We start from the raw sequence: 15,715 nt of genomic DNA, 5'->3' as shown, positions 1-15,715 counted from the left end.
AGAATTCTGAGCCTCTGATCTGTTCTTGTAGCCTCAGTAGGCTGGTCCTGTACAATTTCTGGTCAATGATGAACCCAAGGATGTCGATGCAGGTCTTCTGTATGAAATAAGCCTAAATTCTATTCCTGTTTTTTTTTGGTCTCGCTGTTTAAAATCTGCAAAAGCTAAATACTGTGAATGCCAGAAATTTGAAATATGAACTGAAAATACTGGAGACACACGCAACTAGTCTGGCCGCTTTTGTGATGAGAAAAAATAAAGTTAACATTTCCAATTAAAAATCTATCATCAGGATTGGAAGAAGTTAGAGATTTATCAGTTTATTAGCAAGTAAACAGCGTGGGTAAAACTGTTAAATCTGTATTTACATTCACTTGTGATGAAAGATCATTGACCTGAAACATTAACTCTGTTTCTCTCTGCACAGAGGCTACCTGACCAGCTGAGTGTTTCCAGCATTTTCTGCTTGTATTTCTTGTTTTCGTTCTAGTTCATGGGCTAGAGGATGGTGTATATGGCAAGTGGCACAATGGCACATTGGTACAAAAGGTGCAATCTTATGAGTGTGGAGCACATTGCTGGAGTACAAATATACTCAAACCAAAAAATACCAGTTAAAGCATCAATTTTCCCATTTGTATTAAATATTTTTGAATTCAGATAAAAGAGGTGGAGAGTGCAATGAAGATTTGAGATTTACCATAAACCCAAACATGATCTGTAAAAATGGCATACAAGTACAGACTTATAATGTTTTTGCAGCTGCAATAATAAGAAATTCTTACTAGCTCAGTGACTTCTGGTGGGGTTTTTACATAATTCCTTTATTCTGATCTCGGGGGACAACCCATGAGAGAAACTTATATACATCAGATGTGCCTACAGGCACCAAACTAAATGCTTTTCATCATATTGAAAGTAGATTTCAGAGCCAGAGGCTGCTAAGGGAAATGAGGGAAACAGCAGATTAAAGATAGAGAATTTGTTCACATTATACCGTGAAGAGGGCAATATCTGAAGAACAATAAAACGAGTTACCACTTTCCTATGTAATTTATTGTATCCCACTCAGAATTCTTTAATTCATGATTCTTAACCCACTGCTTTCAGTCATGTTCCAAATGATCACTGCATAGGGCAGAGGAAGTAATTGTTTCTCATCAGCTTACCTTTGTGTGTACTGTAGAGAGCAGCAAAGGTCACCACGAAGAAGGTGGTGGAATATTTCCCGGCATTGACCAGATGAGGGAACGCTCGCTTGGTGTCTCGGTAGCGGCGCAGGCACTGGGTGAAGCGCACCCAAGCGGGTAGACACTGGATGATGGCTCTTACTCCATAGGAGTAGCTGTGACATATGTGATCGCCTATAACAAGTAAAACGGAAATAGAATCAGCAACTGCAACAGCATAAATAATCATCTTTATTAGTGTCATAAGTACGCTTACATCAACACTGCAATGAAGTTACTGTGAAAAGCCCCTAGTCGCCACACCATGGCACCTGCTCGGGTACACGGAGGGAGAATTCAGAATGTCCAATTCACCTAACAAGCACGTCTTTCGGGACTTGTGGGAGGAAACCGGAGCACCTGGAGAAAACCCACGCAGACACTTGGAGAACATGCAGATTCTGCACAGATAGTGAATCGAACCCGGGTCCCTGGGGCTGTGAAGCAACAGTGCTATCACTGTGCCGCCTATGACATCAGGTCTCAAATATTTCACTGTCTCTATTGGTTTGCCCATCACCTTTAGTCTGTTTGCAAATTAGTCATTCTTCCCATTTATATCTTGACTAGGATACCAGTTCAACAGCAATAGGTGGTCAGATTAAACAAAGATATTTAAAATCTACACTGATTTCGCTTTCCTACCATAAAGAACAACACTACCTTGCTGCAGAGGCCAATCTCAACAATGAATTGCCATAACTACATAATGCTTGAACTCAAGATATGAGAATGACTTTAATTGTTTTTTACACAATGAAGGACACTTATACATATGGAAAGCTAACCCAACCAGTGAAGAAAGAACCTGAGAATACTTTCCTCACACCAAATATGCAAGCCTTCCCGTTATAACCAGCCACTTGTGCCAGCGTAAGGAGACTGTCACCCACAGTTCATACCATTGTCCAACACTGTATGACTGCCATATCAATACATAATCAAGTACAATATAATCATGTTGTTGTTAAATTATTCTATAATATCTTAAAACAGGTGTCACTAAATCTTAAAATTCAGAATAAAGTTTTGGTGGTAATTTGACCACAAAAAAGCATGTTATTAATAAAGTTAATCTTCATTAATATATAAAAATAATGAAGTTTAAAATACAGCATGGACTCAAAAAGGGAGCAACTAGCTAAACACAGAAATAACAGTAACTTGATAGAATTAGAACTCACGGCAGTTCAATACAAATATACACAAGCAACAACAAAACTAATGGCATTGTAGCACTGACTGATGGCATCAGCAATGGATTTAAATAAGAGGACGCATAGTAGGATCCCTACAGTGCAGAAGGCCATTCAGCTCATTGTGTCTGCACTAACCCGATGAAAGAGCATTCCACCCAAGCCCACCCTATCCCAATAACCCCTAACCGTACCTACACCAGGGGTCAATTTAACATGGTTAATCCACTTAACCTGCACATCTTTGGACTGTGGGAAGAAACCGGAGCACCCGGAGGAAACCCATAGACAAGGGGAGAAAGTGAAAACTCCACACAGACAGTCACCCGGGTCCCTGGTGCTGTGAGGCAGCAGTGCTAACCACTGAGCCATCCTGCCACCCTTGTTAACACTTTTATCCCCATAAATTTTAATCACCTTAATGACAGAAATACAATTAAACTAATGCCTTAATTATACGGCAGTCTTTCAGGAGCTTTGCAATTAGACTGTGATCTGCGCAGTACCACTGGTCAACTCTGATGACGCTGGACTTAATTCAACTAAACGTGTGGGCACAGGAGTAGGTGGAGTATATGTGCATGAGTGTTGCTCTCATGAAGTAGAGCCCATTGGAAGTCCTGGACAGCAGGAACCACCTATTGTTGAATTTCCACAGTTCCACAGCAACATTTCCTTCTATCGTGCTATCTCGAATTTCTGCTCTCTGAGTCATGGCATAGATGAAAATGATCTTGATGCCTGCGAACAAGTTTTCCATTGTTCAATTTCACTATCAAAGATACCGGACCACTTCGGTTAAGAATAACTCCAAGTAGCCAAAGTTGGTTACTGCCAAAGTTCTTGATAAAAACGCCGTCATTTGGGTTAAAATGTCTTGCCTTAGCTTGTCACTCCTTCTGCTTTTCTTGTCTCCTTATCACTTTTTCTTTAACATCTGGATGCAGCAGATCCAGGTGAGACTTTGTTCTTCTACCCATCAATATTTCAGCAGCTGAGTCCAGTGGTCATTTGTGGTGTGATGCGATATTGAAATAAGAACTTCGAAAGCTTGGTCCCGAAAGCATTACTCTGCCAAACCATTTGATGCTCGATGAAAAGACGTGGAAAGCACATGCCGTATTTCATTCCTTTCCATAAACTTTTGGAAAAACTCACTCGTAAATGTTGCACCATTATCAGAAACAAGAGAACACAGTAACCCAGGAGCTGCAAAAACTTCTCAATGTACTGGGAGCTGGAATGTTGCTCATAATGTACACTTCTAATCACTTAGAATGTGCATCCATGGTGACTAAAAACATGAGACCCACGTAAGGGCCTGCAAAATCCACATGAAGTCTTGACCAAGGACAATCAGGCCACTCCCAAGGTTGTAATGGTGCTAGTGGCGCCATCCATTGGTTAGATTGCCATGCAGAACAAGATTTCACTTTGTTCTTCAAATCCTGGTCCATATTCGGCCACCAAACATACAACCTGGCAAGACTTTTCATTCGAGAGGCACCTGGATGAGCCTCATGAATGTCATCTACATTTCATCCATTACTTGCGACCGATCAGGGGCTGGAACAACCACTCTCGACCCCCACAGTATGCAAACAGCCTGCACAGTCATGTTTGTGCCTCACATAAGGCTTCAACCCACCATCTTTTATGTGCCAGGCACAGTGGCACAGTGCACTGCTGCCTCACAGTGCCCGAGACCTGGGTTCAATTCACTTTCGCTTCTGCGTGTGATTTCTCTCGGTACTACGGTTTCCTTCCACAGTCCAAAGGTGTGCTGGTTAGGTGGATTGGCCATGCTAAATTTCCCCATGGCGTCCAGGGATGTTCAGGTTAGGCAATAGGATTAGGGAGGGGGAGTGGGCCTAGTTGGGGTGCTCTTTCAGAGGCCGAATAGCCTCCTTCTGCACTGTAGGAATTCTATGGTTCCAGTGATTGATGGCCAACCTGCATCAGAAATCTTTTAACTTGTAACAGAATAGGATCTCTGTCCGCCCACTGCTTAATTTGTTTAGCACTCACTGGAGATTGGGCAAGTCACTCAAATAAAAATTAGTCTTGGGAGGACACAATACCTGGGTTGGCAAATCTGGTTAATAATAATAATCTTTTATTGTCACAAGTATGAGGGAGACGACTTAAAGCGTCTGCGTTAGCATTATTTTCCCCTGCCCTATACACAATGCTGTACTGATACACTGACAATGTAAGCGCCCAGCACTGTATTCTTGATGAGGCCATGGGTGGATTACATTTTGACTCACTGAAAATGCTCATCAACGGCTTGTGCTTGGTACATATGGTGAACAAGAGGTCATAGAGGTGCTGATGGAATCTTTTTACCGAGAAACGATAGGTAGGACTTCTGGTGGCGGCCATGAGCAGAGCGATCGCAAGGTGGTTCTCTTTAGGAACTTTGTACCAGGCCCATTAAAAAATTTTTTATTTTTTAATTTAGAGTATCCAATTGGATATGCGGGAAGAAGCAGAGTGGAGCATGGTGGATCGAGCAGGTCAGCAACACAAACGCCGGCCCACCCATAAATAGATCTGTTGATGGAGCTTGTCTCAATAGAGCTCCAGAAACACAAGGACTCAGTAAAAGGGGACCTTATGTCGGCCATGAGGTTGCCGATAAAAACCGCACTGGCTCCCATAAATGAAGCGATACAGAAAACTGAGCGAAGACTGGAGACCCAGGAAGCGACGGTTCGCGAACTGGAGAAAGCGGCCACCGACCAGGGCGAGCAGAACGCCTTGCTCGAAGCCAAGGTGGCAAGGTTGGTTGATACCAACAAAAAGGAAGGATGCTAGAAAGAGGGAAAATCGACCGTGGATATTGAAGGAAAAAGCATACAAAGTGGCAAAGATCAGTGGGAGATTAGAAGATTGGGTCATCTTTAGGGGCCAACAGAAAGTCACTAAAAAAGCTATAAAGAACAATAAGATAGATTATGAGAATAAACTTGCTCAGAATATAAAAACAGATAGTAAATGTTTCTACAAATATATAAAACAAAAAAAGAGTGGCTATGGTAAATATTAGTCCTTTAGAGGATGAGAAGGGATATTTAATAATGGGAGATGAGGAAATGGCTGAGGAACTGAACAGGTTTTTTGGGTCGATCTTCATGGTGGAAGACACAAATAACATGCCAGTGACTGATGGAAATGAGGCTATGACAGGTGAGGACATTGAGACGATTGTTATCACTAAGGAGGAAGTGATAGGCAAGCTAATGGGGCTAAAGGTAGACAAGTCTCCTGGCCCTGATGGAATGCATCCCAGGGTGCTAAAAGAGATGGCTCAGGAAATTGCAAATGCACTAGAGATAATTTATCAAAATTCATGAGACTCTAGGGTGGTCCCGGTGGATTGGAAATTAGCAAATGTTACACCACTGCTTAAAAAAGGAATTAGGCAGAAAATGGGTAATTATAGGCCAGTTAGCTTAACTTCAGCAGTAGGGAAGATGCTGGAATCTATCATCAAGGAAAAAATAACGAGGCATCTGGATGGAAATTGTCTCATTGGACAGATGCAGCATGGGTTCATAAAGGGCAGATCGCGCCTAACTAATTTAGTGGAATTTTTAGAGGAAATTACCTCAACGGGATAAACAACAGGGAGCCAATGGATGTGGTACATCTGGATTTCCAGAAAGGTTTTGACAAGATACCTCACAAAAGGTTGCTGCATAAGATAAAGGTACATGGTGCCAAGGGTAAAATAATAGCATGGATAGAGGATTGGTTAATTAATAGAAAGCAAAGAGTGGGGATTAATGGGTGTTTCTCTGGTTGGCAATCAGTAGCTAGTGGTGTCCCTCAGGGATCAGTGTTGGGCCCACAATTGTTCACAATTTACATAGATGATTTGGAATTGGGGACCAAGTGCAATGTGTCCAAGTTTGCAGATGACACTAAAATGAGTGGTAAAGCAAAAAGTGCAGAGGATACTGGAAGCCTGCAGAGGGATTTGGATTATTTAATTGAATGGGCTAGGGTCTGGCAGGTGGAATACAATGTTGACAAATGTGAAATTATCCATTTTGGTAGGAATATCAGCAAAAGGGATTATTATTTAAATGATAAAATATTAAAATATACTGCTGTGCAGAGGGGCCTGGGTGTCCTAGTGCATGAGTCGCAAAAAGTTGGTTTACAGGTGCAACAGGTGATTAAGAAGGTGAATGGAGTTTTGTCCTTCATTGCTAGAGGGGTGGAGTTTAAGACTAGGGAGGTTATGCTGCAATTGTATAAGGTGTTAGTGAGGCCACACCTGGAGTATTGTGTTCTGTTTTGGTCTTCTTACCTGAGAAAGGACATACTGGTGCTGGAGGGCGTGCAGAGGAGATTAACGAGGTTAATCCCAGAGTTGAGGGGGTTGGATTACGAGGGGAGGTTGAGTAGACTGGGACTGTACTCGTTGGAATTTAGAAGGATGCGGGGGGATCTTATAGAAACATATAAAATTATGAAGGGAATAGATAAGATAGATGCAGGCAGGTTGTTTCCACTGGTGGGTGAAAGCAGAACTAGGAGGCATAGCCTCAAAGTAGATTTAGGACTGACCTTAGGAGGAACCTCTTCCCCAAAGGGTTGTGAATCTATGGAATTCCCTGCCCAATGAAGCAGTTGAGGCTCCTTCATTAAATGTTTTTAAGGTAAAGATAGATAGTTTTTTGAAGAATAAAGGGACTAAGGGTTATGGTGTTTGGGCCGGAAAGTGGAGCTGGGTCCACAAAAGATCAGCCATGATCTTATTGAATGGCTGAGCAGGCTCGAGGGGCCAGATGGCCTACTCCTGCTCCTAGTTCTTATGTTATATTCTTATAACCCAGAAAGCACTCAAGGGGAAAGTAGACGGTCAGGAGAACAGGTCCTGCCAGCAGAACCTGAGAATTGTCAGACGAGGGCGCAGAAGCCAGGAATCCGACGGCAGACATCGTGAGGTTGATCGGGAAACTGGTTGGAGAGAAAGATATCGCCAAACCTCCAGAGGTCGACTGGGCCCACAGGTCGCTCCAGCAAAAGCTCAAGCCAGGCGATCCACCTCGGGTGATAATCGCAAATCTGCACAAGTTTCAAGATAAAGAGCGGGTGCTTAACTGGGCAAGAAGCACGCAGTTGGATATGTGGGAAAGACAAAGAAATCCGCATCTACCAGGACGTTGGCGCCGATCTGGTTGGAGTTTGGGAGAAAGTCGACTGCTGGTTAGAACACATCGTACATGGAGATGGCTGGATAGAGGAAGACAATAGCAGCCATCTTGAATGGCCCAAGAACCACCAGACACGGCGGACCTTTTATGAACATGGAGACAAGGCCAGCTATCTACTGGCGCACCATCTGAGAAAGCTGGCGGCCACGAGAGAGATAGCGCAGGTGAGGGACGGCAATGGCAGGCTCGTGACAGCGACAAGTAAAATCCAGGAGGCCGTCACGACCTTTTACTGGGGTCTGGACACCTCCCAGTCCCTGAAGGGGATTTTGGAGATAAAAGAATTTCTCGAAGGGCTGAACATACCAGATGTGGGGGACAAAAAGAAACAGGGACTGGAAGCACTGCCAGGATTGGGGGAAGATCATGGAGAGCATCAGCTCCATGCATTCGGAGGAAGTGATCGTATCCCTGGATGCAGAGAAAGTCTTTGACAGTCCAAAGATGTGCAGGTTAGGTGGATTGGCCATAATGGATTGCCCCTTAGTGTCCAGGGATGTGTAGGTTAGATTAAGGGGTTATAGGGATAGGATAGGAAAGTGGGCTTGGGTGGAGTGCTGTTTCAGAGGGTTGGTGCAGACTCGATGGGCCGAATGGTCTCCTTCTGCGCTGTAGGGATATTATGATTCTAAGACAGTCGAATGGAGGTACTTCATGGAGGTACTGGAACAGTATGGGTTTGGGTCAGGTTTCACCTCCTGGGTGAAACTACTGTGCAGCACTCTCACGGCGAGCGTTCCGACAAATGCCACCAGCTCTGAATACTTTTGGCTGCACAGATACGAGGCAGGGATGCCCATTACCTCAGCAATTGAGACACTGGCAATCGCCCTCAGGTCGTCAAAGGGGAAATAGAGAGCACAGAGTCTCACTATATACGGATGACTTGCTCCTCTACGTCTCAAACCCCCGGGCAGCATGGAAGGAATATTGGAACTCCTAGGGGATTGCGGAGCCTTCTCAGGTTCCAAACCTAACCTGAACAGGAGCGAAATCTTCCCTGAGAATCCCTGAGCTGAGGAAGCTGCTGTTCAAGCTGGCCCAAAGCAAATTCCAATACCTGGGAATTCAGATAACCCACAACTGGACATGGATCCATAAGTAGAACCTGACAAGCCTGGTGGAAGAGGTAAAGAGAGGCCTGCGGAGTTGCGACTCACTGCTACTCACCCTGGCGAGAAGAGTGCAGACAATAAAAATGAATGTGCTGCCAAGATTCCTCTTCCTATTCAGATCTGCCCCGATCTTGATCCCCAAAGCCTTCTTCACCAATCTACAGAAATTAATTATAGTATTTGTGTGCGTGGGATAAAACCCCAGGATCCGTAAAAGTGTCTTGCAAAGGAGGAGGAACATTGGGGGCCTGGCACTGTCGTACCTCCTATTCTACCACTGGGTGGCGAACGCAGAAAGTGTGTGAAGGTGGGTAAAAGAGCCGGAGGTGGAATGGGTGCAAATGGAAGATACCTCCAGTATGGGGTCATCCCTCTGAGCGCTGACTATGGTCTCAGTTCCCCCAGCCAAGTACTTGAGAAACCTGGTGCTGGTGGCCATACTGAAGACCTGGAGGGCGAGGCATCGCATGACAGAATAAATTCCCTGTCTGGATCAAAATGGACGAGTAGATTTTTTGATGGCCACAGTGCTTCATATCTTTCAAAGCCTTCTTTTGTGGAGACTCCCACTTCTATTTGGTTTCTTTGGGCAGAAGTAGGCGAGTGGAGCCAACACTGTAGACAGATCTGGCAAAAACTTTCCATAATAGTTTATCTAACCTACAAATTACCTGAGCTCAGCCACATTCCTGGGCTCTGCAGCTTCCTTAATCCCTCAAACTTTCCTTTTCACAGGTCACTTCCAGGAGACCCAGGGACCAACATAAAAACACCTAGTGAGCACATACATACACAGAAGATAGGAGCAGGAGGAGGCCTGCTCCGCCATTCATCACAATCATGGCTGATCATCCAACTCAATAGCCTAATCCTGCTTTCTCCCCATAGCCTTTGATCCCATTCTCCCAAGTGCTATATCCAGCCGCCTCTTGAATATATTTAAAGTTTTAGCATCAACTACTTCCTGTGCAATGAATTCCACAGGCCCACCACTTTTTGTGTGAAGAAATGTCTTCTTATCTCTGTTCGAAATGGTTTACACTGAATCCTCAGGCTGTGACCCCTGGTTCTGGACACACCTATCATTGGTAACATCTTCCCTGCATCTACCCTGTCTAGTCCTGTTAGAATTTTATAAGTCTCTATCAGATCCCCCCTCATTCTTCTGAACTCCAGCGGGAACAATCCCAACCTAGTCAATCTCTCTACATATGACAGTCCTGCCATCCCTGGAATCAGTCTGGTAAACCTTTGCTGCACTCCCTTGAGGGCAAGAACCTCCTTCCTCAGAGAAGGAGACCAAAACTGCACACAATATTCTAGGTGTGGCCTCACCAAGGCACTGTACAATTGCAGCAACACATCCCTTCTTCTATACTCAAAACCTCTTGCAATGAAGGCCAACACACCATCAGCCTTCTTTACCGCCTGCTGCACCTGCATGCTTACCTTCAGTGAATGGTGCACAAGGCCACCCAGGTCCCGCTGCACACTCCCCTCTCCCAATTTACAACCATTCAGGTAGTAATCTGCCTTCCTGTTTTTGCTGAAAATGAATAACCTCACACTTATCCAAATTATACTGAATCTGCCATTGGTTTGCCCACTCGCCCAACCTGTCCAGATCTTGCTGTAGGATCCCTGCACCTCGTCACAATTCACCCTCACACATAATTTGGTATCATCTGCAAACGTGGAGATGTTACATTTTGTTCCCTCATCCAAATCATTAATATATATTGTGAATAGCTGGGGTCCCAGCACCGATCCCTGTGGTACCCCACTGGTTACTGCCTGCCAATTTGAAAAGGACCCATTAATCCCTACTCTTTGTTTCCTCTCTGCCAACCAGTTTTCTATCCACCTCAATACATTTCCCCCAATCCCATGCGTTTTAATTTTGCACAATAATCTCTTATGCGGGACTTTGTCAAATGCCTTCTGTAAGTCCAAATATACCACATCGACTGGCTCCCCCTTGTCGACTGTGCTGGTTACCTCTTCAAAGAATTCCAACAGATTTGTCAAGCATGATTTTCCCTTCATAAATCCATGCTGACTCTGGCTGATCCTGCCAATGCTTTCTAAATGTCCCGCTATAAAGTCCTTGATAATGGATTCAAGCATTTTCCCCACTACCAATGTTTGGCTTACTGGTCTATAATTCCCTGCTTTCTCTCTACCTCCCTTTTTGAATATCGGAGTGACGTGAGCTACCCTCCAATCTGCAGGGACTGTTCCAGAGCCTTTGGAATCCCGGAAGATGACCACCAATGCACCCACTATTTCCAGAGCCACCTCCTTAAGCACTCTGGGATGCAGATTCTCAGGCCCTGGGGATTTATCCCCAGGTGGGTAGTGGGTGCCTGGAACTCGCTACCGGAGGAGGTAGTGGAAGCAGGGACGATAGGGACATTTAAGGGGCATCTTGACAAATATATGAATAGGATGGGAATAGAAGGATACGGACCCAGGAAGTGTAGAAGATTGTAGTTTAGTCGGGCAGTATGGTCGGCGCGGGCTTGGAGGGCCGAAGGGCCTGTTCCTGTGCTGTACATTTCTTTGTTCTTTTGTTGTTCAATCCCATCAGTTTTCCCAGCACCATTTCTCTACTAATGTTGATCTCCCTCAGTTCTTCCCTCTCACTAAACCTTTCATTCTCCAACATTTCTGGAATCTGATTTGTGTAAACAGAACCAAAGTATGTATTTAATTGCTCAGCCATTTCTTTGTCCCATATTATGCATTCCCCTGTTTCTGTCTGCAGTGGGCCTACATTTCTCTTTACCAATCTCTTTCTCTTCACATATCTGTAGAAACTCTTAGTGTCAGTCTTTATATTCCCTGCAAGCTTCCTTTTGTACTGTACTTTCCCCTTCTTAATCAATCCCTTCGTTCTTCTTTGCTGAATTCTAAACTGTGCCCAATCCTCAGACCTATTATTTTTCTTGGCCAATCTATATGCTTCTTCCTTGGATCGGATACTATTTCTAATTTCCTTTGTAAGCCATGGATTGGCCCTCTTACCCCCTTTGCTTTTGTGCCAGACAGGAATGAACAGTTGCGGTAGTTCTTCCATGCGTTCCTTAAATGTTTGCCATTGTCTATCCACTGTCATCCCTTTAAGTAACTCTCCCCAATCTATCAAGGCCAACTCACGCCTCATATGTCATAGTTCCCTTTATTAAGATTCAACATCCTAGTCTCCGAATCAACTACTTCACTCTCCATCTTGATAAAAAACTATATCATGTTATGGTCGCTCATCCCCAAGGGGTCTCGTACAGCCAGATTGGCAATAATTCCCTTCTCATTACACAGTCGCCAGTCTAAGATGGCCTGCTCTCTAGTTGGTTCCTCCACATATTGGTCAAGAAAACCATCCCGTATACACTCCAGGAATTCCTCCTCTACCGCATTGTGGCTAATTTTATTTGCCCGATCTATGTGAAGATTAAAATCACCCATGATCACCGATATTCCCTTATTACATGCATCACTAATTTCTTGTTTAATGCCATTCCCTACCTCACCAGTGTAGTTTGGGGGCCTATATATGACACCCACTAATGTTTTTTTGTCTCTTGGTATTTCTCAATTCTACCCATACAGATTCCACATTGTCAGAGCTAATATCCTTTCTCACTATTGTGTTAATTTCCTCTTTAACATGTATTTCTTTAAAAAAAAAAATTATTCAAGTTTTTCAACAAATTTTCAACAAAACAAGAAATCCCCCCCAACAAGAAAAAAGAAACAAAAACACAACAATCAGAAATTATACATTGGATTTCCCCCATATATAACCCCCCATATAACATTTAAAAGCACAAATAGGTACAAAAAAACACCTACACCCAAACGCCACCCCAAAAGAAACTCCCTCCCCTGGGCTGTTGCTGCTGCTGACCGCCTCCCTAATGCTCCGCGAGATAGTCTAGGAACGGTTGCCACCGCCTGGAGAACCCTTGCACAGACCCTCGCAAGGCAAACTTTATCCTCTCCAGCTTGATGAACCCTGCCATGTCATTGATCCAAGCTTCCACACTAGGGGGCTTCGCATCTTTCCATAGCAGCAAAATCCTCTGCCGGGCTACCAGGGACGCAAAGGCCAGAATACCGGCCTCTTTCGCCTCCTGCACTCCCGGCTCATCCGATACCCCAAAGAATGCCAATCCCCAGCTCGGCTTGACCCGGCGACAACCACCTTGGACACAGTCCTCGCAAAACTCCTCCAAAACCCATCCAGTGCCGGGCATGACCAGAACATATGGACGTGGTTTGCCGTGCTCCCCGAGCACCTCCCACATCTGTCCTCCACCCCAAAGAACCTACTCAACCTCGCCCCGTCATATGCGCTCTGTGAATAACTTTGAACTGTATTAGGCTGAGCCTGGCGCAAGAGGAGGAAGAATTAACCCTACTCAGGGCATCAGCCCACAGACCCTCATCGATCTCCCCCCCAAACTCCTCCTCCCACTTGCCCTTTAACTCCTCCACCGTGGCCTCCTCCTCTTCCCTCAGCTCCTGGTAAATCGCCGAAACCTTGCCTTCTCCAACCCATACACCCAAAATTACCCTGTCCTGAATCCCACATGCCGGAAGCAGCGGGGATTCCCTCACCTGCCGCCTCACAAACGCCCTCACTTGCATGTACCCGGGGGGAGCCCAAACTTCTCCTCCAGCGCCCCGAGGCTCGCAAATGTCCCATCGATGAACAGGTCCCCCATTCTTCTAATCTCGGCCCGATGCCAGCTCCGAAACCCCCCATCCATCCTTCCCGGGACGAACCGATGATTCTCCTGAATCGGCGACCAAACCGAGGCTCCCACCTGTGTCGCCTCCACTGCCCCCAGATCTTCAGCGTCGCCGCCACCACTGGACTTGTGGGGTACCTTGTCAGCGACTGTACCGTCACCAGCGCCCTCAGGCTCGTGCCCACACAGGATGCCATCTCTAGCCTCTTCCACGCCGCCCCCTCTCCCTCCATTACCCACTTACGGATCATCGCCACATTGGCAGCCCAATAATAGCCACACAAATTCGGCAGCACCAGCCCCCCTCCCCCGTTCCTGCTACGCTCCAGAAACACTCTCTTCACCCTCGGGGTCTTATTCGCCCACACAAATCCCATGATGCTCCTGCTTACCTGTTTGAAAAAGGCTTTGGGGATCTATATGGGAAGGCACTGGAACACAAAGAGAAACCTCGGGAGGACCGTCATTTTGACCGACTGCACCCTACCCGCTAGTGAGTGGCAGCATATCCCATCTTTTAAAATCCTCCTCCATCTGCTCCACCAACCACGTCAAATTGAGCTTGTGCAGGGCCCCCCAACTCCTAGCTACTTGGATCCCTAGATACCGAAAGCTCCTTTCTGCCCTCTTCAGCGGTAGCTCGTCTATCCCCCTTCCTTGGTCCCCTGAATGCACCACAAAGAGCTCACTCTTCCCTACGTTGAGTTTATACCCCGAAAAGTCCCCAAACTCCCAAAGGATCCGCATGACCTCCGCCATCCCCTCCACTGGATCCGCAACACACAACAACAGGTCATCGGCATACAACGACACCCGGTGTTCCTCTCCCCCCTGGACCAATCCCCTCCATTTCCTGGACTCCCTCAGTGCCATGGCCAGCGGCTCAATTGCCAGTGCAAACAACGAGGGGGATAAGGGGCACCCCTGCCTCGTCCCCCGGTACAACCAAAAGTACTCCGACCTCCGCCGGTTTGTGGCCACACTCGCCACCGGGGCTCTATATAGCAGCCTGACCCAACTGATGAACCCCTCCCCGAACCCAAACCTCCGCAACACTTCCCAAAGATACTCCCACTCCACCCGGTCAAAGGCCTTCTCCGCGTCGATAGCTGCCACTACCTCCGCTTCCCCCTCCACCAAGAGCATCATAATCACATTGAGGAGCCTCCGCACATTTGTATTTAGCTGCCTACCCTTCACAAATCCCGTCTGGACCTCATGAATCACCCCCGGGACACAGTCCTCAATTCTCGTAGCCAGCACCTTCACCAGCAACTTAGCGTCAACATTAAGGAGCGAGATCGGTCTATACGACCCACATTGCAATGGATCCTTGTCCCGCTTCAAGATCAAAGAAATCAGCACCCTGGACATTGTCGGGGGCAAGGTCCCCCCCCTCCCTCGCCTTATTAAAAGTCCTCACTAGCAATGGGCCCAGCAGGTCCACGGATTTCCTGTAAAATTCAACCGGGAACCCATCCGGCCCGGGGCCTTCCCCGCCTGCATGCTCCCCAATCCTTTAACCTGCTCCTCCAGCCCAATCGGCACTCCCAAACCAGCCACCTCCTCCTCATCCACCCTTGGGAACCTCAGCTGATCCAGGAATCATCGCATCCCCTCCTCCCCCGCTGGGGGCTCAGATCTGTACAGATCCCCATAGAAGTCCCTAAATACCTTGTTTATTCTCACCGTACTCCGCACCGTATTCCCCCCTCTATCAACAAAGAACAAAGAAATGTACAGCACAGGAACAGGCCCTTCGGCCCTCCAAGCCCATGCCGACCATGCTGCCCGACTAAACTACAATCTTCTACACTTCCTGGGTCCGTATCCTTCTATTCCCATCCTATTCATATATTTGTCAAGATGCCCCTTAAATGTCCCTATCGTCCCTGCTTCCACTACCTCCTCCGGTAGCGAGTTCCAGGCACCCACTACCCTCTGCGTAAAAAACTTGCCTCGTACATCTACTCTAAACCTTGCCCCTCTCACCTTAAACCTATGCCCCCTAGTAATTGACCCCTCTACCCTGGGGAAAAGCCTCTGACTATCCACTCTGTCTATGCCCCTCATAATTTTGTATACCTCTATCAGGTCTCCCCTCAACCTCCTTCGTTCCAGTGAGAACAAACCGAGTTTATTCAATCGCTCCTCATAGCTAATGCCCTCCATACCAGGCAACATTCT

At 46.3% G+C, this 15,715-nt stretch overlaps 1 protein-coding gene across 1 annotated transcript in view; it reads right to left on the bottom strand.

Annotated features, from left to right (window-relative positions):
* The window catches only part of LOC140426653 (xenotropic and polytropic retrovirus receptor 1 homolog), a 507,289-nt gene that overhangs the window by 79,020 nt on the left and 412,554 nt on the right, over positions 1 to 15,715 (bottom strand). The window contains exon 11 of the mRNA XM_072511735.1: positions 1,170 to 1,364. Within this exon, the coding sequence (XP_072367836.1) occupies positions 1,170 to 1,364 (195 nt within the window). The remainder of the gene's footprint in view (positions 1 to 1,169; positions 1,365 to 15,715) is intronic.

The sequence above is a fragment of the Scyliorhinus torazame genome, chromosome 7 (assembly GCF_047496885.1).
Source record: "Scyliorhinus torazame isolate Kashiwa2021f chromosome 7, sScyTor2.1, whole genome shotgun sequence".
NCBI lineage: Eukaryota > Metazoa > Chordata > Chondrichthyes > Carcharhiniformes > Scyliorhinidae > Scyliorhinus > Scyliorhinus torazame.
Note: the sequence above shows the minus strand (reverse complement) of the source record. Positions and strands in the feature narration are given on the sequence as shown.